The sequence below is a fragment of the Phallusia mammillata genome, chromosome 7 (genome assembly GCF_965637545.1).
Source record: "Phallusia mammillata chromosome 7, kaPhaMamm4.hap1.1, whole genome shotgun sequence".
Classification (NCBI taxonomy): Eukaryota; Metazoa; Chordata; class Ascidiacea; order Phlebobranchia; family Ascidiidae; genus Phallusia; species Phallusia mammillata.
Window position 1 is genome coordinate 6045418 of NC_137258.1, and position 24387 is coordinate 6069804.

At 40.8% G+C, this 24387-nt stretch overlaps 4 protein-coding genes across 4 annotated transcripts; 2 read left to right on the forward strand and 2 right to left on the reverse strand.

Moving 5' to 3' along the window:
• Positions 1-1021: 1021 nt before the first annotated feature.
• Positions 1022-3284, reverse strand: LOC145239537 (solute carrier family 35 member G1-like). Its single transcript, XM_080102884.1, has 2 exons — positions 2769-3284; positions 1022-2531 (listed from the first exon to the last, which is right to left on the reverse strand). Exons 1-2 carry the CDS (start codon positions 3151-3153, stop codon positions 1930-1932), a joined length of 987 nt encoding a protein of 328 aa, XP_079959010.1. The 5' UTR covers positions 3154-3284; the 3' UTR covers positions 1022-1929.
• A 202-nt stretch (positions 3285-3486) lies between these two features.
• LOC145239638 (solute carrier family 35 member G1-like) lies at positions 3487-5515 on the reverse strand. The gene is made up of 2 exons (XM_080103005.1): positions 4490-5515; positions 3487-4411 (listed from the first exon to the last, which is right to left on the reverse strand). The coding sequence occupies exons 1-2, from the start codon at positions 4869-4871 to the stop codon at positions 3819-3821; spliced, it is 975 nt and encodes a 324-aa protein (XP_079959131.1). The 5' UTR covers positions 4872-5515; the 3' UTR covers positions 3487-3818.
• Positions 5516-14914: 9399 nt separating this feature from the next.
• LOC145238565 (uncharacterized) lies at positions 14915-18265 on the forward strand. The gene is made up of 3 exons (XM_080101771.1): positions 14915-15205; positions 15278-15337; positions 15401-18265. The coding sequence occupies exon 3, from the start codon at positions 15647-15649 to the stop codon at positions 18263-18265; it is 2619 nt and encodes an 872-aa protein (XP_079957897.1). The 5' UTR covers positions 14915-15205; positions 15278-15337; positions 15401-15646.
• Positions 18266-18287: 22 nt separating this feature from the next.
• LOC145238564 (uncharacterized) lies at positions 18288-23252 on the forward strand. The gene is made up of 3 exons (XM_080101770.1): positions 18288-21939; positions 22012-22071; positions 22135-23252. Exon 1 carries the CDS (start codon positions 18288-18290, stop codon positions 21489-21491), a length of 3204 nt encoding a protein of 1067 aa, XP_079957896.1. The 3' UTR covers positions 21492-21939; positions 22012-22071; positions 22135-23252.
• The last annotated feature ends 1135 nt before the right edge of the window (positions 23253-24387 follow it).

A 24387-nucleotide genomic window follows, 5' to 3' on the forward strand; every position in this document is an offset into this window, starting at 1 on the left:
TACATATTACCGGCCCTTTTTCTGTTAATATTCTTGTTTTTTCCTGCTTACTCCCGTACAAAGTTCAAAGTTATCCAACTCCCCTGTAATGATGCACAAAAAACAATAAAAGCCTAATGGTAAAAACTATCTTGTTTTAAAAGCAGGTGTTATACTTAAAAATGCATTTAAAGTTGATTTCCTCAATGGAGTAATACCCAAAGATAGTGGTTTAACTCACCATCCATAAAATGGAGCTCATTCAACCTCAACATTGCTTGAGATGCAAAGTCTGCCACAAAAAGTATAACATACAGAAACCCAGATTAATTCATAATAAACATAACTGTACCTTATGTATGCTTTAACAATTTTATTTTTATATTGTTCTACCAAAAGGTATTTGCCTTTTCTATAAAATGACTTTTCTAAATGTTGTACAACTTGTTGTTTAAAATGAATTGTTAACTTAAGAAGTGTGTACTAACTTTCAGCTGAGGACCTAATTGTTTAAAAGCTTTCTCAACACTTTTAACGCTGTGGTGTTTAACTTATGAAAGAACCTTTCTGTCAAATGGTGCTTTTCTGCTTGTCTTGGCCACAACAAATGATTTTAGCTGTAATAAACATTTATATGTTCATGGGCAATGTTACCAATTTTGTCCTGTACTGCTGTTTAGGAATTTTTTTGGATGGCAAAGCACCAATTTTTAACTTTTTTCTGCAACCAATAATCAGCAGATCGTTTTTTTTTTCAAAGTGATCTTCACATATGAATGCTCTGTTTGAAAAGAATTACTGTTTGATTTTGACAACAGAAGTGGGTTAAAAGGAAATTAATATTACGTTTCTTTATGAAGCATGTATTATGTCTCCCTAAGTTGGGTCAAGCAATGAGAGCACACATTTTTGTAAATTGCTGTAATGTTTCTTCATATCAGAGTTGCTTTGAAATTCAGGATTGCAAATTTTAAACAAAGATTTTTTGCCATTGGCTGGCACGATGTGGCTGACCTAGCTATTACACAGAAATACAACTAAATCACAAATACGAGAATTTGGTCTTGTCCATGGTATATTTAACATACAAAATCAATCAAACAAAAACGGTTAGTGATCCTTTTAAAACACACAATAAACTTCTAAAAACGAATAAAATACACGAGATACATAACACTTACGTAACCTGTAAATTTATTATCACTTCAATTCCAAAGTTATTTGACGTTTAATGCAATAAATTGCGATTTTTTGCCAATATCTTCACTCTTCACCCATTGCCCGCCATTGTAAATAAGCCAATGTGTACTGGTCCATTCGAGCGTGACCTGTCTGAGCGATTTCGCCGAGTTGCGCATCTAGTGAATTAAGTTATCTATGGTAGAACAGAAAAGGTCAAGCTTGATTGGTTAACTGTTGGACTGTGACGAAATTACAAGAGTAAATAGCCTTGGTGTCTTGCATACAGGATGTACTGCTGTTATGTAATCAAAGATCAGTGATTTTAATAAAAACCTTGCAGGACCTGATCTCAATAGCCAGCATTCAGACAAGCCGTTTGCTCCTTGACACAGTGAAAGCTTGCATTGGCCTGCGTCTTGTTTAAGGTAAACGTGATGTTTAAACTTTCATATTAGTTTGCGGAGTCGGCACATAACTTTAACACAGTCAAACTAACTCACACCAAAGCCTTAAATATAATTATAAATTCCCTTTGGCTGCTCAAGCAGCGGATTTTGATACATATCGACTGCGGCGATCAAAAATTGACTGTACTTCAAAGACTACAACACGAATTAAAGGTTCTCGTCATTGTACAATGAAAAAGAAGACTAACCCTTTTAATTTAAGGTTGCCCCCCAAATATCCCAATTGGGGTATATGAAGGTAATGATTGTTATACCTTCATCAGAAAGACAAATAGACTCGTACAGCAACACATATTTAGGCCTACTGTTTTTTCAATGCCACGTTGTCAATCGAAGTGCTGTCTGTTTTATCTTCTTTGTTTGTTTTGCTTCGTGTGTTCTTAAGGGTCAGAACAAAAGAGCATCCAAATATGAGTAACGATCCGATTAAACTAGTCAATGTAGGGTAATACCGAAAGACTATTAACTGCAGCAGCAAAGCAAAAATAATCTCTGTTGACTGAACTACCACGACCTGCCCAGCTTTGTCTTTCTGCAATGCTAGAGTCATGAACATCTGTCCAGATATCCCAGTGATTGCGGAAAGAAACAACACTATCAAATCGTGGGTGCATGGAATGCTAAGAGCACCCTTGCTAAATGCTGAGGCTAGGCTAAAAGCCAAACCAATCCATGTGTAATGAAACATGCTCACACTAAAATGAATTTCCGAACCAAGTTTTCGGATGCAAACAATGGTTATAGAGGCTAGTACAGCACTCCCGAATGCAAGCAGCACTCCTGCTGTTATATGTTCAGGGGTTTCAGTGGAAATGTTTCCAAAGATAAATGAAGGCCGAGCCACAAGCAACAAACCGACGAAGGTAAGAATTGAAAGTAGGGCATCCAGCAACGAGCAACGTTCTACAACAAAAAATACACTGGGTTGATCTTGACAAAATAACGTTTATATGTTTATTTTTTTTAAAAAAAGGTCCTAAAAATTGGAAGTTTTGAATTGTGGATTATAGAATTAAGGTTGTATAAAGTTTTTAGCTTATCTACTGTATCTGACTTTGGGAGTTATGTTTTGGTGACTACGTGTTAGAAACATGCATAAATAAGAAGTAGGATTTATTTCATGTTACAAATGTGACTCACCTTTGAGGCAAATACAGGCGAACAAGCCAGTCAAAGTCACATAGGTGTTCACGATAGACACAGCATCACCGAGTGGAATGAATAAAATTGCGTAAAATCTTGTCCAGTTTGCCACTACGCCGGTAAAACCCCGAAAAAGCAAAATTATGTTTGTTTTCAGATCTTTTGCTATAATATCTTTTTTTTTGTATGTAGCAATTGGAAGTACAAGGATATATTGCAAAAGCGATCTTGAAAACTGTATTTCGTCGGCTCCAGCGTCTTTTGCCAATTTGAAAATTAGCCCCGACACTGCGTAACTGGATGCAGCCAGCAAGGCAAACAAAAATCCCATGACCTTGTCGCACTTGATTGTTTCGCTGCACTCATGGCCATCAGGCGCCATTGTGCTTTACATCAAACAAAACAGAGAGCTAAGCTTTTGGCTACAAACAGCTTTGCAAGACATCGATACCTAAAAACAAGCACATCTAACCTTAAAACTTCTTGTCTTACCAGTTTTCCTTTCGTTATGCATGTATATGTAGCATTTATACAACAAAACAAACTTTCTTTTCTACACTGTTGTCTACTACGGGTGTCGTTGCTTAACCCAATCAAAATTGTAAAGTGTCTGGTCCTTATACCCGTCGAACATCAGCAGTTACATTCAAAAACGTTTTTAAAATTTTTGATATTTACTGTATGTAGACAGCTTCTTACAATATCCGACTAGTGCTACCTTTGCGTTGTGTAATTTATTTGGAGCAAATGCAAATATTTACACAGCGTCGTCAGCGGTTTTCTATCCTGTTAGCCAATGTTTGGTAGCGTAGCGTAGCTTACGCAAAACAAAAACAAGTAAAAAGTTGTTCAATTTTCTAATGTTTGCCACGAACTCTTGCAGGAGATATTTGAAATAAAAAAAACACAAAAAAACATACAATGCATGGGATTTTCGTTCTTCATGTAAAACAGCGAAGGGAGTCTTTAAGTACAGTTTGTTGATAAATGTCAGTTGTATAATATAAAAATCGTTTATCCCGTTGTATCTGGCTTTCAATACAAAAGTTATATTCGTGAGGACGCGTTTGAAACGACTTCGTTGTTGGTCTCTTTGCGGTCGTTACTGCGAACTCGTGTCAAGGTTAGAAAGACTGAGGAAAAGAAAATCAGTAGCGAACCAATCAAACTCGTTACTGTAGGGAAATAGCCTAGAAACGCTAACTGTAATATTAAAGCGAAAATAATTTGTGACGACTGCACTACCACAACATACCCTGCTTTTTCTTTTTGCAGTGCTAGGGTTACAAACAGTTGTCCAAATATTCCAGTGACACCGGCAAGGGATACCATCATCACATCGTATTTGCAAGGAATTCGGAGGGTTCCTTTAATTGCGGATGAAACGAGGCTAAAAACCAATCCAATCCATGCGTAGTGAAACATAGTTATGCTGTAGTGAACTCCTGAACCTAGTTTGCGAAGTATGACCATCGACAAGGACATTAGAACTGCTCCACCAAATGACAGTAAAAATCCCGCTATTATGTCGGTTGTAGATGATGCCTGTGTCTTTCCAAATATGAAGGAAGGTCGGGCGACCAGCACCAAGCCAACAAAGGTAATTACTGTCAACAATGACTCGCCAATAGAACAACGCTCTAAACACAAAACAAAAGTAGGGCTATAAAAAAACCTCAAAACGAAAGATCATCGTGCTAACATTTCAGGTCACTTACCATTCAAGCAGATGCAGGCAAACAACCCGACTAATGCAACCATAGTGTTCGTAACAGAAGTTACATCGCCGAGGGGTAAAAATTGCAAAGCTGAAAAGTACACCCAGTCTGAGGCGACACCGGTTAAGCAACGAAGGAGAACAAGGATGTTTGTTTGAAAGGTTTTTTGAAAAGCATTTTTCTTTTTGTAGGCAAGTATTGGCAGGATTAGGATATACTGCAAGAGGCATCTCGCGATTTGGACTTCATCTGCTCCAGCTTCCTTTACGTATTTGAACAATAATCCACCCAGCGCCCAGCTAAACGCTGTCAACAGAGCACAGAAAAACCCTACAATTGTACCGCACTTACCGGTAGTCTGCTGTGTAACCTTCTGTGCCATTATATGTTGGTATCCTGTACAATAATAACAATGCGGTTGCTGTACCTAAAGCATACAGAATAGTAAGGTGTTGCTGTACCTGCCTCAACTTAAAACCTGACAAACACTAAACCTTGTTTACACTGGACTACTTTACCTCTGTCGCGACTAGTGTTTTTATATGTCTATGCTTTGCTTTGAGTAGTTTCTGTAGTTCACTGATGAAGCTTTGTCTCTACGACAAAATTTGACACTGGTGTGCCTGTTGTGTGTTGGACTTTGTTCTGTATTGAATAGGCCACATTCCGTTAAAACAGAGATAAAACCAAATCGTGGGTTACTGTTTAAAAAAAGTTGATGAAATGCGTAGCATCCTTCCCCCGGCGACAGAATGTAACCAAAAATTGCAACCTCAAACACCATTGCCCTATACTTATCTTTCACCAGTTCATGTTTTATTCTACATGGGATGATTTTGCAGGTAATACTATCACGTTTTATCGTGGCATCAAGTTTTCAAGTTGCAATCATAAAAGTCGCAAGCGCGAAAAGTCCTGCGGCCTGCAATCTGTAAGTGTAAAATCTATGTAAGTACATTTAGCGTCACTTTCGTTTAAGGATAAGAAAAATAAAAGCGGAGCGGCGGAAATACGGAAAACAAAGTCCAAAATACGGAAAATCTGTAAAGTCGGGGTAAACTTGTAATGTTGTAAAAATTCCTTTAGTTTTTTGGCCCGCTCTCACATACCATAAAAAATAAAACTAAACGACATTAGCCATAGGAGCAACGAAAAAGTATCAATTTATTGCATGTGGTCCTTTTGTTCGCTACCACTGAGTGCTCGCATAAACTGAGTCACAAAGAGTCTGGAATTTCTATGGAAAAAAAAAGCTTCGAAGTTCGAATACCCCTTACAAAAGATCTGCTAACAACTTAATAATATCAAAACACACACAATGTGTTTATATTGCATGTTATTTTGGAATTTGCACATAATTTATAATCGGATCTAGAAGCAAAGGGAAAAACAATAGGTAGGCTAGTTTACTGCGAGCGATGCATGGAAACGGAAAACTATCTTTATTGATTTTTGTGTGCAATGGGATGTTGATAATCTACACAATAATGACAATTCGGATATCGCTATGTGAAGCATAGAATAATGTTGCTATACTTGCTTCAACACAAAACCTGACATATACTAAACCGCGACTATAGTGTTTTATACTTGCGTTTGATTTGAGCAGTTGCTGCAGTTATTTGCATTACAGGCTTGTCTCTGCGACAGAAGCAGCAAAGTTGGATTTTGATGTGTTTGTTTTGTGTTGGACTTTGATCTAGTAGGGCCTATTCTGTTGATTGAGATCAAAATAAAGACAACCGAGCTTTTCGTTTTTTATGTAGGACAAGTAAACGCACCCCCAAAACGCTGGCAGTTTGATTGAATGTGCAGCAACCTTAACTGCCTGCTCCGGTGATGGATTGTAACTCAAAACTGAAACCTCGTCAACCTGTGCCCCTTCTTATTCACCATGTATTCATTTTACATGGAATGATTGTGCAGACTATATTTTATAGTTACATCGAATTTTCAAGTTGTAAACTTAAAACTAAAAGTAACGTTACATCAGCGGAGATGGGCAATAACATTTTCTGGATGTTAATTGAACCTCAAGTAGTTTAATTAATTTTGCTTCCTATTACATCTGCCAGCTCTTGTTTGATTCTCCTTACAAGCCATGCAAACCTATCACTTCTTAAAAGATATTGTTTCGAATTGTTAGCACAATAGCCCTTTAAACTGCAAAGGCTTTCGGGTTGTTGTTTTAAACTGCACGAAAGCTCGCTATTACAATTAAATAGCAATATCCTTCCCAAATGCAAATCTTTACAACTGATACATCACTTCTGGTCGTCAACGAAACCCACAAAGGGGTTTGGCACCGCACTAGCTACTCTAACTTTGTTCTCCAATTAAATTTTTCTTTCTTGATATACCAGCAGCTTGAATATAAGTATAACCGCTGCTCGTATTGCATTAAACAACAAGAAAGCAAAAATGCCAAATAAACAACAGAAAACGAAGAATGCAGTGGTGTTCGCTTACAGAGGGTAGAGCGAAAGCGCCTGCTTAACTATTGGCGTAAGGCAGATACCGGAAAACATGACTCGAAAACGCTGTTGTGCGAAATGCTCATTAGTTATTGCAACAAATATCAACAGTGTTTGGTACAACAAAAAACTATCATCGTTTGTAAAAACGTTTAAGGCTACTTTTCTTAGGCAAATCGGATGACTAATTGAACTTATTTCCGAATTTTATCATGTCCTAAAAAATGCCTAAACTACGCTTTTTAACGTCATCCCAATAGGTTGATGTTTAGTGTTGCGAATCCTAATCTACAGTCAAAAAACTTACAAAATAGCGTATAACGACCGGCTTGACATCTTCTTTACAGCACATGTCAAAGCATTATTTTTACGCTACAGTACCCAACGAAGCGCAGCTGTTGTTAAGCTCACCACATAAACCTTAAAAGTTACGCTTCGAATGCAAACAGGTATAAAGCGCTTTTTGCAAAAGGCTCGAGGCAAAAAGTGGTCACTCCAAGCCTCGACGTTTCGGTTTTTCAAGCCAGTCGTACAAAGCATTTGACTTTAGGTAGTAAGGTAGTAAAATGAACGTGTTGAAATGTATTTGATTTTTTTAAATGGCAAGACGAAATGCAATGCAACTGAAGTTGAATTTTATACAGGGTTAGCACATGTGTTGTATAAACATTATTGCTACTTGACAATGTCTGCCAATGTAGTTGAGGCTGCTTGTTTAAACAATACGCGCACTTGCTTTGTTGCAACCCTTGTCCTGAGCTTCATTTTGGATTTTTTTGTAGAATCGTTGATTAGGCCTTGACTACGTTGGTCGTAAAAATAGTACACAGGCATTGTGTGCAAATGTCCTCGTTTTTGTATTTCTATCACAGTAATATATATACATATATACATGTTCACTTAAAGCAGGGGTTCCCAACCTTTTTACGATCCCGTACCACCTGGACGCTCTGCACTGCCACGCGTACCACCATAGAGCACTAATGTGCTCTACAGTACCACTTCTTGCAGAACAACCATTTTGCTTGAATCATATTTCATTCAACGCTATCTTAAGCACCAAAACAGTAGATATATCTATCAAGAGCAATCATTTGACATAATTAACGCCCACTGTGCCGCAGCGTTGTTCGGCTTTTCATAGCAAGTAGCAACTATGCTTTTTGTTGAGAATTGACATGACCTGTATTTTGAAGATCGTAATGATACGAAACAACAGGAATAGTTACGTAACAATGACAATAGGCCTCGGGACTGTTTTTTTGTAAACAGAACCAGACAAACAAAATATAAAGTTGCAAATTGAGGTTTTTGTGAACAAAACAGAAGCTACTCGCGTACCACCTGAAAACCCTTCGCGTACCACTAGTGGTACGCGTACCACCGGTTGGGAACCCCTGACTTAAAGTCTTAAACATCTGTTAAACATTTAATAAATGTCATGTCTTTGTGACACCATGTTTGTGTGTTTCATTGCCCTTGTTGCTTCATGACAACTTTGTGTTTTCAATTTATGACATTGCGCCGATGAAGGTGTCTCGCATGGGACATCGAAACGTCGGCACATTTTAATAAAAACTGATGGAAGAGCTACAAATTTGTTAGTCACGTATCTTCGTTTTGCCGTTTTAGGTAAAGTTTATTATTCGTACAACGAATTCATCATTTACTTCAACTAGCCATTGCAACACAGTTGAGTTTTGAATGTCATAATTCTGTTTATCTAAATCACAGTACGCCAGGCCATTGAAGGCGCCATACCGAATCAGCTGTTTATTCTGTTTATCTACAATTCCATCGTAGGATTTAATTGTACATGTGATCTACCTTTGGGTCACTATAGATATTCTTTGAGATCACTTGATCATTTTTCGAAAAAATGCCCTTGAAAGATATAAAGATGGACTTCACACAGAGTTGTAAGTCGGGCTGGGTTCGGGTCGGGTTCGGGCTTAGATTTCATCAAAAAAACGGGTCTGATTCGGGCCTGACTTTACACTCTGTGTCAGCACTTTTTTGAAAAACTTAACTAGCTAAGAAGCTAGTTGCTGGACCTGACCTAATTTCAAACAGTCCCAAAACGCCTTGCTCAAGACCAATTGTCTATTGTGTTTGTTGTCTCAAGTGGTCTTTCATGAGGCTTCAATGTATTGGCATGTTAATCAAACTTTCGGGCCCAAACGCGCTTCTTAAAAACGATTCGGGTTCGGGCTGCGTCCAAATTAAGTCCCGTTTACAACTCTGCTTCGAGTATTAAATTCTACTTTAAGTTTACGAATATTTAAAAGAATGAAAATATTAATGCAAAAACTTTAAAAAGGAAGCATTAAACATACATCTACTATACCCTCTGATATATTGGATTGTTGGTTGCGGTTATTATTTTGTTGTCATCACTTTGTGCAGAAGCCCAATCCCGACTGCAGCATGTGCTAGACAAATATACATTGAAAGCAAAGCGGCTTGATGAGTAAGTATGCGCCAAACTCACCCTCTGATGGGAGTCCCTGCCACATAACGCTTTTAGTAACGGGGTAGCTGCATCGCGTTTATCATCTTTCCACCAACTGTAGCCATACATATGTCGCGCTTTATAACGTCCCAAAGTTGCGCAGCTATTTCCGGCTTGGTAAATATTTTAGCGCAATTGCATATGTGCTGCTTCCATTTGTATCACCGGCAAAATAAACTCAACTCAAACTCAAAAAGTACGTTTAGCATAAATTTTAGATTAAACTTTTACAAACCTAGTTTGCATTTCACCAACAGAAATGTTTTATGACAATTTTAGTTGACCTATTGCGTTTTGGAGTGCATTGGGAATATCTAAAGTTACGTTCACGTATAAAACTACACAAACCAACGCCTTTAACGAACGCATTGGTTAATCTGTCTACAAAATTCAACACATCTAAACGCATTGTCGGTACTGAGCGAAGCATCGCTGTTTATAAATTCAACACACAAACCTCAGAAGTTACGTTCGAATGCAAGAAGTATAAACCGCTTTCCTCGAAAGCCTAGAGCAGTGGTTCTTAACCTTTTTTCCTTGCTGCACCCCTTTCAAATCACCAGCCAATTTTCGCACCCCCTTTCAAATCACTAACCAATTTTCGCTCCCCCATCTGTAATTGCTTAAATAGAATAGACCTAACCAACCTTAATGATTTAGCATCCCCGCACCCCCTAGGAACAGTTCTCGCACCCACGGAGTAAGCACTAGTGTTGTATAAACAATATTGATTCCTGTCAAATGACCGTAAATTTGTTACCGAATTATTCGACAGGCCTGATAAATTAGTCTTATTTACAAATTCTGCTTACTTTATTCGTATCCGGTCCAGAACCCTGGAATAACGGCTCACCACTAAAGCCAATTACTCCCGCACACTGGTTTAGCTTATGGGCACGGACTTGTACTTAAAACAATGTAAAAACAGCGTTACACCGGGCACGTGGCAACCTACCACCAATACTTAACACCAACACGTTTCACGGCGCCCAGGGAAAAGCCGTATCGTCGACTAGTGACGCCCTATTTAAGGCATGCGGAACAGGAAGACACGGCGCAATCAACGCTTTACAAACCAATCATCCCTAAAGGGGAAGCAGGGAAGGTGTCATACCACTAAAAACGTAACTAAGGATGAAAACAAAAAGTGACCCAGTCGCCAAGCATTCACCACCATAAGGTAAGCCGCAGGCCAGAAAAATCTAGCCTGTGGTGGAATTAGCGCCCTAAATCGTAACTTTTTTGGATTACGCTGCAGTTTTCAGGGGAGAGTATTTTTAATGTAACTTCGGACGAAAGTAACGTCCACCAGGCTATTATGAAGGATCACTTACCACTACAAATATTTGCTCGCACATATTGCTCCGCCTCAAATTAAACGTAACGTTACCAAAACACCAGAAAAAACAGCTATCAAGCAAGTTATCGAGGTACAGAAAATATACCCGCTGAATTTAAAGGGTCTGTTTTCAAACCACTTGAAACCCAGGATGGTAGTACGGTTGATTGACTGGTCATTTTTATATTATTTCTATGCCTATTTTTAAAGGATATTGCATCTTTACAATTCAATGAAACTTTTAGTTGTTTACAACTTGATTTCACAACAATGCCGTTGTACTAAACCAGGAATCATTGGCACGCAGGAAAAATCTCTAACCTCTAAATATGGGTTTGCCTGTCATTGTGGTTACGTCAATTCTCGTTTATTGGCTGCAGTTACACTGTGCTTAACTATAACATCAAAAATCCTGCATTATCTGGCTCAAAATTATAAACGCAAAAGCATTACACAGACTTCTTAGAAGTTTGTTATTGGCGATCTGTTGTAAAAATTTTTATGTGGGAAACCCCCCAGGTTTTGCGGGTAAATTCCCTAGCGGGAAAAGATCTTACTTGCAAAATTGTATCATCATATCATTAAATGGTTAAACATTTAATTTTCCAATAAACGGAATTTGGAAACCAAAACATTTAAGCCGTTGGGTGGCCGTTATGAATCAAAAGGTTCCCCACCCTTGGACTAGTCTAATGGTTTATACAGGCAAATCTAGTTAATTGGATGACCAATTTAGTCGTAAGCGGCTGTTATTTCCATGCAAATAAACAGATAATGCATTCAACCTGTATGTAATTAAACATATTTGCCCGCAAGTGCATTTAGTATGTCACATTTACAAACTTATGAACTGACTTTTTTTTGGATATTTGTTTGGTAAAATTTTGTTAGTTTTTATTGTTTTGATTGATTATTGTAGCCTTAACCTTGGCCATTGCATTTCAGACCATGTACCTTAAACTCAATTGACCTTGATGCAAGTGTTACTTATCTCAGACCAGCATATTTTGAGACAAAGCATGAAGCACAAATCTTACTATGATCGAGCACTAAAAGACAAATTTTACTACAGATGTAGCAGAACATAACAGAATAACAAACAAAGTCAAGGTTGTTTTGACTTAGAGGGCCTGGTTATATCAACAGTACATGCAAACATTTGTAAAAACGTTAGTTCTTGTTAACTTGCATGGTAAAGAACAAATTTTGTGATATCAAGACCTCAAACTTGGAGTGGTACTAAATAACGCATGGTAATGCCAAACACTGAATGGCAAACCACCTTTTTTATCCTTGTTGTTTCGCCAAACACACTCAAACATGAGTTTTTACCTCAATACGGCAAAAGCTTCCCAATGCGTAACTCGTTGTGAAAGCGAATTCATAAACTTACGAAATTCGAGTCTTGTTTCCAGAGAGAAGCAGTTTCGCAAAACAAAAAACAACTTTAGTTCCTTCGCTGACCGAAAGTTATTTTGCTTTGCCAGATTTGTAACGTAACAATTCGCTTGCTCCACCCTCTGCCGCACTATATTTGAGAGGGCACGTGATCAAACAACATTTAAACGTGAACAATGCTAAAAAACGTATTTCCTATCAGCTTTTCACCTTTAAATCAATGCTTACAAATGGTTGCACTGGCAGAAACACAAATTAAGAAACAAAAACAGAAAGCATGTCGATCCGAAGGCATACGCAAGGTGCCGTACGCGAGAACGTAAAAACTGTTTGCGTCGTATCCCTCCAAACTAGAGGAGTCGGGAGTTTGTTATACAGGATTGCGAACAATCTGTTGTGCACGTTTGCATTTTAAAATTAATTTGAAGTTTGTGTAAAGACGGAAATAGAATCAGCAGAAGTAATATATCTAGTAATAAAGGGAATCTCTGTCCATTTTATTTTGGAGCGACATGGTACTTTATGAGCTACACATCACCTACAAAAGAACGTCGTGCATGTCATTAGGTTATTTCTTTACTATTTAAACCGTGATTTACAGTTGCTAATTCCTGGCCAAATTGGTTTTGTTACAAATATTTAAATTTTTCTGATATTAATGATTTATACTTTGTAAAAGTAAGCAATTCATCATTCGTCGGAAAGTCCCCATCAGTTTGCCACTTGTATTAGACGTCAATGAAAAGCGTTACCCCTTGGGTTTTGTGATATGCCACCCCTATCAACACCTGTGTTCAAAGCAGTGATTTTCAACCTGAGATTCGCAAACCTCCACGAGGGTCTGTGTGTGGTTTAAGGGTCGGTGTATACGGAAATGTTTTAAGGCAGTTTCACATGTCTAGAAAGCAAAATGCTGTTCTACTTGCTTGTTACACACCTTTATATCGGGTATGGTGTTTATATCGAAAGCACTAATTTGAAAACTGCATATTAACAAATATTTTTGGTTTGTATCCCAAAAAGCCTGTATTGTGTAGGCCCTACAATTTCAGAATGGTGTCTAATGGTCATTGCTCTCTGGTCGTAAAAACTATATTTGACATTTTGAATCAGTTAAATAATTTCAGAAGCTTAAACTTTGTGGAACAAGACAAACCCTCTGGTGTTGACTTAACAACTAAAAGCATTCAGTTTAAACAGTGGTTCTCAACCTGCTGCACAGCGGAGCTTTTCAGGCTTTTTCCTGTATTCCATTTAAGTCAGATTAATAGACCGGCAGCCCAGCGACATTTGGGTATACGAATTAGATACCAATATCTGACTACACAAGTATGTAGAGGGTCACCAGAGGTCAATGAAAATGGGAGTCTGCCGGGTACCACCCACTGGGTATTCCCCCGGGTACAAAACAAACGGGAGAGATACCACTTGATTCCACCGCCATGGGATGCCCATTGAGATCCTCATACAAATTCCACAAACGACAGACATTTTCCCCGCCTCATTTGGCCCGCCAGACCCCCCACAAAGGGCCCAAAAAGGGGGGTAGCATAAACGAGTGAGATACCACTCGCAACTAATGCCAAACGAACAAGTTGAGTTTATACAATGATAATTGGGATACGACAGACTACTGTTCCACCGCATCGCTAGTATCAGACTCCCTAAAGTTCGAATGTGTCATTGACGTGACAATGCTGTTATGACGTCAAATCCATTGTGATGCAATTACCTTGTGCTGTGCGCGACCGCATGATGTGCATTATAGTCTTTGCAACTTGTAGTTAGTGAAGAAATAATGTATGTGGAATTAGATTGGTTGTTTCAAATAGATCAGTGTAACTATTTAATAATATTAGTATACAAATAAAGACTAAACCAGAACACACGTTATTTAATAAGTGCGTAATAAACGGATAACATTCATATGACTCATTTTCCATAAAGTAGATCTCAGTGTGAAAAGGTTGGTGGGCCTTATTATAGGAAGAATATACATTGTAATTGCCAAAACTTGACAAGAATATTACTTTGTTCGTGTTTCGTTTGTTCGAGTAGCTCAACAACTGGTGTTTATCAAACTGAAATAGCAGGTAAAATTTCGGATTCGCAAAGGGAAATGGTTAGTTCTATCCACTGCTTTGATTGATTTCAAGATATTTTTGCAAAAAAAGTCTAAATCTACTTTGTGTGGTAATATTTTAGGTGCCTTATTAATCAAAATGCTGAGAACAAAATTTATTTCAAATTTGGTAATTGTTTTCAATTTGCCGATAAAATATAGCCTATCTTGTATACTTTCCTATTTAATGTGTGTTTGCGCGTGTGTTTGTTTTAGAAAACTGATCCATAACAACAACCCCGAAGCTTTTTCATTATATGCAAAACATCAGATAAAAGTAACGGGCGAGAGTTTGATGATAAAACTTGGAAAACTATACAGATGTAATAACAGACGTTAATTTGCAGTCAGGCAGATACAACGCGTTTTGTCATACAAAACCATGCTACAAAAATTTCTGTTAAAAGACGACCAGCTTGTCAAAGTACAGACGGGCCTCGTACCAAAAAGCCAGAGACAAGAGAACGAAGCTCTCTTTCACCCTAGTTACTCTAAAGGTTTACTGAAAGGATCATGTATCTTCTGTGCAAATATGACAAAGACAGCAGGCAAGAGAGTAGAGCAACTATCACAGTGTAAGAATTTCTCTGCGCTCTTATTAGTTGTTTATGGGACCTCATGTTATACGCTTCATTGCGCATTGCACAACAAACGTTTGATTGTTGCGTCACTCCTGCGCATGCGCGAACTGTAGCGTGGCTGATATCATTTCCAAGTTTGTGTGTCAGGGTTTGTCTGTTTCTGCCCGTGTCGATTGGTTAGCGATTGGAATTTATGTGTAATGCTGTCGTAGTTGTGTAAGCTAACTTGTCTATATATGAAAATTTGAAATTCGATTGGCGATCTTGTGATTCTGTGCATTGCTGTCGTGGTGAGCTTTCTTGCATATGTTTCTAACTTAAAGTGTTCGAATTTAATCTAACTTTGAATGTAAATATTACAGTTGTGACATCCGATCGCCTGTAAACTGCACAGTCGTGTTGACTGCAAGTACATATTGCTGGTGAGTGAATCGTATGTGCTGTGACGTCATAATGCCTTATTCATGTGTGATATGTTATTTCAGCTTTGCCACTCACTGAGTTACCTCTGTGGGCCATTTCTCACAGTTAAAAAACTGCATTGCTACGTGACTGAGATTGATTGTATTCACCGATTAAAGCATTTCATTTGATGGTGTCTGTCGGTGTTCTGGTTACGTACGTTGCAGTAATTACGGAGATTGCAGAGGTGACCTGTTGCGCTGTCCGAAGAAGCTGGCCACTTTTCTAAGGGGACTGCGTTACATCGTTTTTTAACTGTGATTGTCGCAATGTCTGCAGACAAGTCGAAAATTGTGTCTGCCTTGAAGGCGCTGCAAAATAATTATTTGCGTGCTGAAAACCTGATGATTAAACCTGAAGGTGCAATTCCACTAAAGGAATTTCTACCAACGCTTGAATTGGAATTCAAAGTCGTCATGGACTTGTGCGACGAAATGTCAGATTCGGATACGTTACCCGAAACAGTTTGTCGTAAAGCCGATTGCCGTTGGGAAAAGGAAGAATTTGACGAGAGGGTGCAGCAATGGTTTGCAACTCTGGAAAAAGGAGAATCTCGAACGCCAGAAACGAGTCACCATGTTCCCGATGACAGATTGTCTGTTCGATCGAGTCGAAATTCAACTACGAGTTCGATTCGAAGTGAGATTCGCCGAAGTCGCGTGAAGGTAAAAATTGCACGACTCGCCCATGATCAGGAAGTAGCAAACCAGCGACGAGCTTCTGAAGAAGCTGAAAGACTGCGCCGCGACGCAGAAGACAAGGCGCGTCGCATAAGGGAAGCTGCCCGGCGTGCTGCGGAGGAAGAGGTCGCGAAGATGAAAATGGAGGCTGACCGTATTGAAGAAAATACTCGAAGAAATGCTCAAGATAGGCGCTGTCAACTTCAACTAGCTGAGGTTGAAGCTCAAGCTTGGGAGGAAGAATCCACGTGTGAGTCTCTTCAAAATTCGCAGTTGCACCTGATGAATTCAGGCAGTACGCAGCGACCAATACCTGTGATAGAGGATAAGCAGTACACGGCGGCGTCGCCACACATATTTGCTAAATTACCACACGAAAATAAGCACTCACTGGAACGCGATAAGCCATTTGTAGGCGTTCCCGAACCATCCCACGAGCAGTCCTCACAACTTGTCAGAGAGCTTGCGCTACCGAGACCTGTTGATCACGATTACCCTGGAGTGGGTGAACGCTTTTTGCCCAGGCCTGTAGTGAAGAAATTTGATGGAGACCCCATGAACTACTGGTCGTTCGTGCGCCAGTTTGACGTGTATATTGCAAAAAAGTCTCGAAGTGACGATATGCGTTTGTTGTTTCTGCAACAGCACTGCGAACCGCATATCTGTGAAAAATTAGAACGTTTTGATGCCAAGGATCCTTCTGAAGGATATAAGTTGGCATGGCAAACTTTACACGAAGAATACGGCCAACCGCATGTTATAGCACAACGATGCGAGCAACATCTAAAAGCGTCTCCGGTCGTTGAGACCCACGATCCAGATGGACTGATGAAACTATCTGTGCTACTAGATAAATGTTGCACTGCCTTACATGATATAAGATATGCGTCTAGTGTAGACTCGATGGAGATTATGCTTACCGTCGCAAGAAAACTTCCCGTGCCACTGCGTGATGAATGGATTGCGAGGGCCACCGATATAGAGAAGAAGACAGGGAGAAGAGCGGACTTTGCTGCGTTGACTGAGTTTATTGGTGAAAAGAGTCAACAAGCGAATTCCATTTTTGGGAAGGCTCTATTTCCCCCAAAGGAAGCATCCAAGGCTGCGAATCGACATACAAAGGTTACTGCTCACAATACCGTCGCTTCGGAACCCTCGTCTTCTGTAAGATGCGTGTTGTGCGCCTACCCACATGAAGTGTACGACTGTCCTGCCTTTAAGGAAAAGACATACTTAGAGCGGCGAAGGTTTGTTCGTACAAAAGGACTGTGTTTTAGATGTCTTAAGGGCGATCACATTGCCAGTGATTGCAACGCAACAAGTACCTGCAAGGTTGAGGGCTGTACTGGAACTTCCCATCACCATCTCTTACACGATCCGGCCTTTAGAGCTAAGCCGCATTTTATCGACAACGTAAATCCTGCTTGTACCGCGATTCAGACGCAAGAGTACAGTGCCAGTGTGAATGCTGCGAGCGTATACTTAAATGTGGTTCCAGTTGTGGTGCGATATGGAAACACAGCAATCGCGACATATGCCTTTCTGGACCAAGGGTCCACTACCACATTTTGTGAACGTAAATTGATGGATAAATTAGGAGCCTGTGGCAAACCTAAACAAATACTGTTGAATACTCTAACGACGCCACGTCATTTGAACACTGTTGCTATATCCGTTGCAGTTGAACCGCTGGGTGGCGGAGAAGCAATTGATCTTCCCGAGGTGGTTGTGGTCAACAAAATTCCTGTGATGCCAAACGTTGTGCCCGACACACGGACGTTAAGGGCGCATCGTTCTTTGCAAGACTTGACATTATGCAACGTGCCAGGGGGATCGGTTACGTTATTGATTGGAGCCAATATTCCTGTCGCACATCGAGTAAAGTCTGTCCGCCCGGGGGATGATTATTGCCCGGATGCAGTGAGGACGCCTTTGGGTTGGTCTTTGCTTGGCCAAACCTTCGAATCAAAAAATCCCACCGCCCGTGTCCATTTCGCATCTGCTGTTGAAAATGCTCACGCCATGTTCTTGAGCGATGAAGGAGATTTTTTGCCTACTGACTTAGAAGATGGGGACGTGTTGGGTACTCCATTTTCGACTGAAGACAGAAGAACATATCGGATGATGAAGGATTCTGTTAAATTTGTTAATGGACACTATGAATTGCCACTTCCCTGGAGACACGACCACCAAATCATGACAACCTGACAAAAAGCCTGACAACCTCAAAATGGCGACAAAACGGTTAGGCTGCCTAAGACGCCGTCTAGCAAGGGATGACGAGATGATGTCGAAATATGGAGAGCAAATGCAAACCACAATTGACAAGGGGTATGCTGAAGAAATTTCCACGGATGAATTAAGTACTAATCAACGCGTTTGGTACATTCCCCATCACGGTGTTCTAAATCCCAACAAGCCAGGTAAACTCCGCGTTGTATTTGATTGCGCTGCTCAATATCGTGGCTTGTCACTCAATCAGGCTCTGATGCAAGGTCCCGACTTTGTAAATAGTTTAGTCGGTGTGCTGTTGCGATTTCGCAAGGAACCTATTGCTCTTGTGGCCGATATTGAAGCCATGTTTTATCAAGTTCGTGTGGCTCCGCGTGACCGCGATTGCCTACGTTTTTTATGGTGGCCAGGAGGCGATCTGTCAAGGTCCCCAATTCCGCACAGAATGAAGGTTCACCTGTTTGGCGCAGCTTCGTCCCCAAGCTGTGCTGCATTTTGTTTGCGACAAGCTGCCAGTGAATTTGAACCGCTTGTCGCGTCTACTGTGGAAAGAAATTTTTATGTGGACGATTGTCTCACGTCGGTTTCGGATGTTAACACTGGTCTGGAACTCGTTGCAGGACTGCGCTCCCTGCTTGCGAAAGGCGGGTTTCGATTGACCAAGTGGCTATCCAACAGCAAGGAAATTCTGGATAGTTTACCAGCTGAGGAACTGTCCAAGTCTCTGTTGACGCACCCTCTAGATGCAGATCTACAGGAGCGGGTGCTTGGTGTCCATTGGAGCGTTCAAGCCGATGAGTTTAACTTCACGGTTTCTTTGCCAGTCAAACCGCGCACTCGTCGGGGATTGCTGTCAACGATGAATTCGTTATTCGACCCGCTGGGGTTTGTTGTTCCAGTGGTAGTGGAAGCACGGTTGATCTACCGAAGTTTATGTCAGCAAGAAATCGAGTGGGACGAGGAAATGCCCCCAAAGGACCTACGGAAATGGGAAAGGTGGTTATTCAGGTTATCAAGTCTACGCGACATCAGTATTCCGCGTTCGTTTAACTTGCACGCCTACGACAATATTCAAGAAAGCCGATTGCATGTATTTTCCGATGCATCGAAGGAGGCATATGGCGCAGTGTGTTACCTGCGATCTACAAGAAAGGACTCTGTCACGTGTACTCTCGTCATGAGTAAATCTCGACTGGCCCCTCAAGGAGAAGTTTCCATTCCTCGGCTTGAACTAATGGCTGCTGTTACTGCTGTGAAGATGGAGCAGACAATCAAGGGGGAACTAGGGTTAGATCTGCGTCCGTCAATATTTTGGACGGATTCTTCTGTGGTGTTGCAAAGCATACACAACGATCGACGAAGATTTCCGCCTTTTGTATCCCGTCGGCTTGCTTTCATTGAAAAAAATACGTGCACTCGGAACTGGAAGCACGTGCCGACAAAACAGAATCCGGCTGACCTGGCGTCTCGGGGTGCACCAGCTGATACTCTTGCAAAGTCGGATATGTGGTTTTTTGGTCCAATGTTTCTGAAAGATGAGCCTGCAAGGTGGCCGAATATGTTCGAGAAACAGGACGTCGAGGTCAATGGTAATGTGTTTGAGAAGAAACCTGCTGATGTATTTACGGTTGTGGAGTCTGCTTGCCCAATGGACCGACTGTTAATGAGGTTTTCTTCTCTGTACAAATTAAAGTCTGCAGTCGCTTGGATGCTGCGCTTTAAATTTTATTTGTTACAAAAAGTGCGACGCCCACCTCAGCCAGTTTCGAACACGCCTTTGACAGTTCATGAGTTAAAGCTTGCTGAGATGGAGTCAGTCAAGTATGTGCAAAGATGTCACTTTGCGCAATGGATGTTTGGCATGTCCAGAGAAGGGAGATTGAAAAAGATGACTAAGTCATCACCAATATTTCGATTGGATCCATTTCTTGTTGAAGGAGTTTTACGCGTTGGTGGGCGACTGGATAAAGCCCCAGTTTCGTACGAGGCACGCCATCCAGCGATTCTCCCTCACAACTCGTGTTTGACCGATCTGATCATAACTGATTTCCACGAGCGTGTTGGTCACTCTGGATTGAATCACACGTTGACGACTCTGAATCAACGTTTCTGGATCGTTGGGGGAGCAGTTGCCGTTCGCCGCGTGTTAAGTCGTTGCCTGAAGTGCCGACACCGCGATGCCAAGCCCGCAAAGCAGCTGATGTCTGAACTCCCACCTCCTCGTTTACAAATGAACGTCCATCCATTCGCTTACACTGGTGTTGATTATTTTGGCCCTCTGCTAGTCAAACGAGGGCGCAGCGAAGTGAAAAGATATGGATGTCTATTTACTTGCCTCACAACACGTGCAGTTCATTTGGAAGTTGCATGTGACTTAAGCACCGACGCCTTCGTCAACGCGCTCCGCCGCTTTGTTGCGCGACGAGGTGTGGTTTTGCACATGTACTCGGATAACGGCACCAACCTGGTTGGTGCGGAACGTGTTCTAAAGGATGGAATTCGAAACTGGAACCAGCACCAGATCGAAGAACACTTGAAGCAGAAGGAAATACAATGGACCTTTAACCCGCCCAGCGCTAGTCATATGGGAGGAGCCTGGGAGCGGATGATCCGTTCGGCAAGACGCATACTTTCAGCCTTGACAAACGAACGGACGCTCACTGATGATCAACTGCAAACTCTGCTGTCGGAAGTTGAATCAATTCTGAATTCTCGTCCTCTGACACCGGTCACCTGGGACGTTGATGATGAAACTCCACTTACCCCGAACCACTTGCTCAGGGTAAACCCTTTTGGTGGCCTTCCGCCGGCCGCTACGAATGACCGTGACTGTTATGCCCGCCAAGGTTGGCGCCACGTCCAGTACCTTTCGGATCAGTTCTGGAAGCGCTGGTCGAGAGAATATTTGCGTACTATTATCTCACGTCAAAAATGGCATGATGAGAAAAAGAATCTCCAAGTGAACGACGTTGTCCTTTTGGTGGACAACGCATCCCCGAGATCGTCGTGGTCGATAGGAAGAATCGTCGCCGTCCATCCTGATGAGCATGGAGTCGTACGAAACGTCATGGTTCGATCCAAGGGAAACTGTGTTCGAAGGCCTATACACAAGTTGTGTTTAATCGTTCCTGCAGATGAGAAAGTTCATGCGCAAGCGCATGACGACCCAGTGGCTGTTGCTCCACCTGTAAACGAATTGTAAATGACATTTTGCGGTTGTGGTGTCTACTCGACGAGCGCGTCAAAATATTTTTGTGTTGCAAAATTGAACGTGAATGTGAACCACTTGTCAATTTTGGGGGGGGGGAGTGTAAGAATTTCTCTGCGCTCTTATTAGTTGTTTATGGGACCTCATGTTATACGCTTCATTGCGCATTGCACAACAAACGTTTGATTGTTGTCCTGCGCATGCGCGAACTGTAGCGTGGCTGATATCATTTCCAAGTTTGTGTGTCAGGGTTTGTCTGTTTCTGCCCGTGTCGATTGGTTAGCGATTGGAATTTATGTGTAATGCTGTCGTAGTTGTGTAAGCTAACTTGTCTATATATTATTGCAGCTGTGAAATATAGTGGCGAACTGTAAAGATTAATTGGATTGAATTTAACTGAAATTCGATTGGCGATCTTGTGATTCTGTGCATTGCTGTCGTGGTAAGCTTTCTTGCATATGTTTCTAACTTAAAGTGTTCGAATTTAATCTAACTTTGAATGTAAATATTACAGTTGTGACATCCGATCGCCTGTAAACTGCACAGTCGTGTTGACTGCAAGTACATATTGCTGGTGAGTGAATCGTATGTGCTGTGACGTCATAATGCCTTATTCATGTGTGATATGTTATTTCAGCTTTGCCACTCACTGAGTTACCTCTGTGGGCCATTTCTCACAGTCAAAAAACTGCATTGCTACGTGACTGAGATTGATTGTATTCGCCGATTAAAGCATTTCATTTGATGGTGTCTGTCGGTGTTCTGGTTACGTACGTTGCAGTAATTACGGAGATTGCAGAGGTGACCTGTTGCGCTGTCCGAAGAAGCTGGCCACTTTTCTAAGGGGACTGCGTTACACACAGTGTCTCACTAAAATGGTTGCGACAAAATAGCTGAAGCAGCTCCACACAGCACAAACGAGCTTGTCAAAGCGTTACTCATTGATCTTATAGCCAAGGAGGCTCAATATCACAAATCTTGTAGTCGTGAGTTCTTCAGGTGTGTTAAGGTCCAAGTCGAGGAACCTCTGCAGACAGCAAACTCTAGATACAGAGAGTTCCTTTACCACTATTGTGGCATTCATTGGATCAGAGGTGATCATAAATCGACAGGCAATGTTTATTTCGTCTTTGTTTGACTTATACAAGACAGAATATCTTGGATATGGAGGAGCAGAAGACACATTGGATAGCTACAGAATACAGGTCTTAACAAAGAAAACAAAAGACAAGTTTGGGGATCAAATATCCATCTTGTCATTGAATGTAACTCTCTGTTTCTAGAGTTTGCTGTCTGCAGAGGTTCCTCGACTTGGACCTTAACACACCTGAATAACTCACGACTACAAGATTTGTGATATCGAGCCTCCTTGGCTATAAGATCAATGAGTAACGCTTTGACACGCTCGTTTGTACTGTTGTAGCGAAATTTTATTTGCTTATTATTTTTTGTCACCGTCACTTATTGTTTTCGTTCTTTTTCGTTGTGGTACCTTAATTACGTTTTTGTGTTATGGCACCCTCGCTGCTTCCCCTTAGGAGTGATTAGTTGTGAAAGCGTTGACTGCGCCGGAATGTGCTTCCCTATTCCGCATGCTTTAAATAGGGCGTCACTAGTCGAAGTCATAGCTTTTCTCTGGGCGCCGTGAAACTTGTTGGTGTTGGTGTTGGTATTGGTGGTGGGGTGGCCACGTGCCCGGTGTAACGTACGTCGTTTTTATATTGTTTTAAATATAAGTCGCGCCCATAAGCTAAACCAGTGTGAGGGAGTATAATTGGCTTTAGTGGTGAGCCGTTATTGCAGGGTTCTGGACCGGTTCCGAATTAAGTAAGCAGGCTTGGTGCATAAGATCGATTTTTCAGGCCTGCCGAAATAATTCGGTAACATTGTGTGGAGCTGCTTCAGCTATTTTGTCGCAACCATTTTTAGTGAGACACTGTGATAGTTGCTCTACTCTCTTGCCTCTGTCTTTGTCATATTTGCACAGAAGATACATGATCCTTTCAGTGAACCTTTAGAGTCACTAGGGTGAAAGAGAGCTTCGTTCTCTTGTCTCTGGCTTTTTGGTACGAGGCCCGTCTGTACTTTGATAAGCTGGTCGTTTTTAACAGCAGTGAAATTTTTGTAGCATGGTTTTGTATAACAAAACGCGTTGTATCTGCCTGACTGCTAATTAACGTCTGTCGTTACATCTCTATATTTGTCAGTCTGCAATTGTAGTCTGGCCTCAGCTGCTTTTTTGAAAGTTTTCCAAGTTTCATCATCAAACTCTCGCCCGTTACTTTCATCTGATGTTTTGCATATAATGAAAAAGCTTCGGGGTTGTTGTTATGGATCAGTTTCCTAAAACAAACACACGCGCAAACACACATTAAATACGAAAGTATACAAGATAGGCTATATTTTATCGGCAAATTGAAAACAATTACCAAATTTGAAATAAATTTTGTTCTCAGCATTTTGATTAATAAGGCACCTAAAATATTACCACACAAAGTAGATTTAGACATTTTTTTGCAAAAATATCTTGAAATCAATCAAAGCAGTGGATAGAACTAACCATTTCCCTTTGCGAATCCGAAATTTTACCTGCTATTTCAGTTTGATAAACACCAGTTGCTGAGCTACTCGAACAAACGAAACACGAACAAAGTAATATTCTTGTCAAGTTTTGGCAATTACAATGTATATTCTTCCTATAATAAGGCCCACCAACCTTTTCACACTGAGATCTACTTTATGGAAAATGAGTCATATGAATGTTATCCGTTTATTACGCACTTATTAAATAACGTGTGTTCTGGTTTAGTCTTTATTTGTATACTAATATTATTAAATAGTTACACTGATCTATTTGAAACAACCAATCTAATTCCACATACATTTTTTT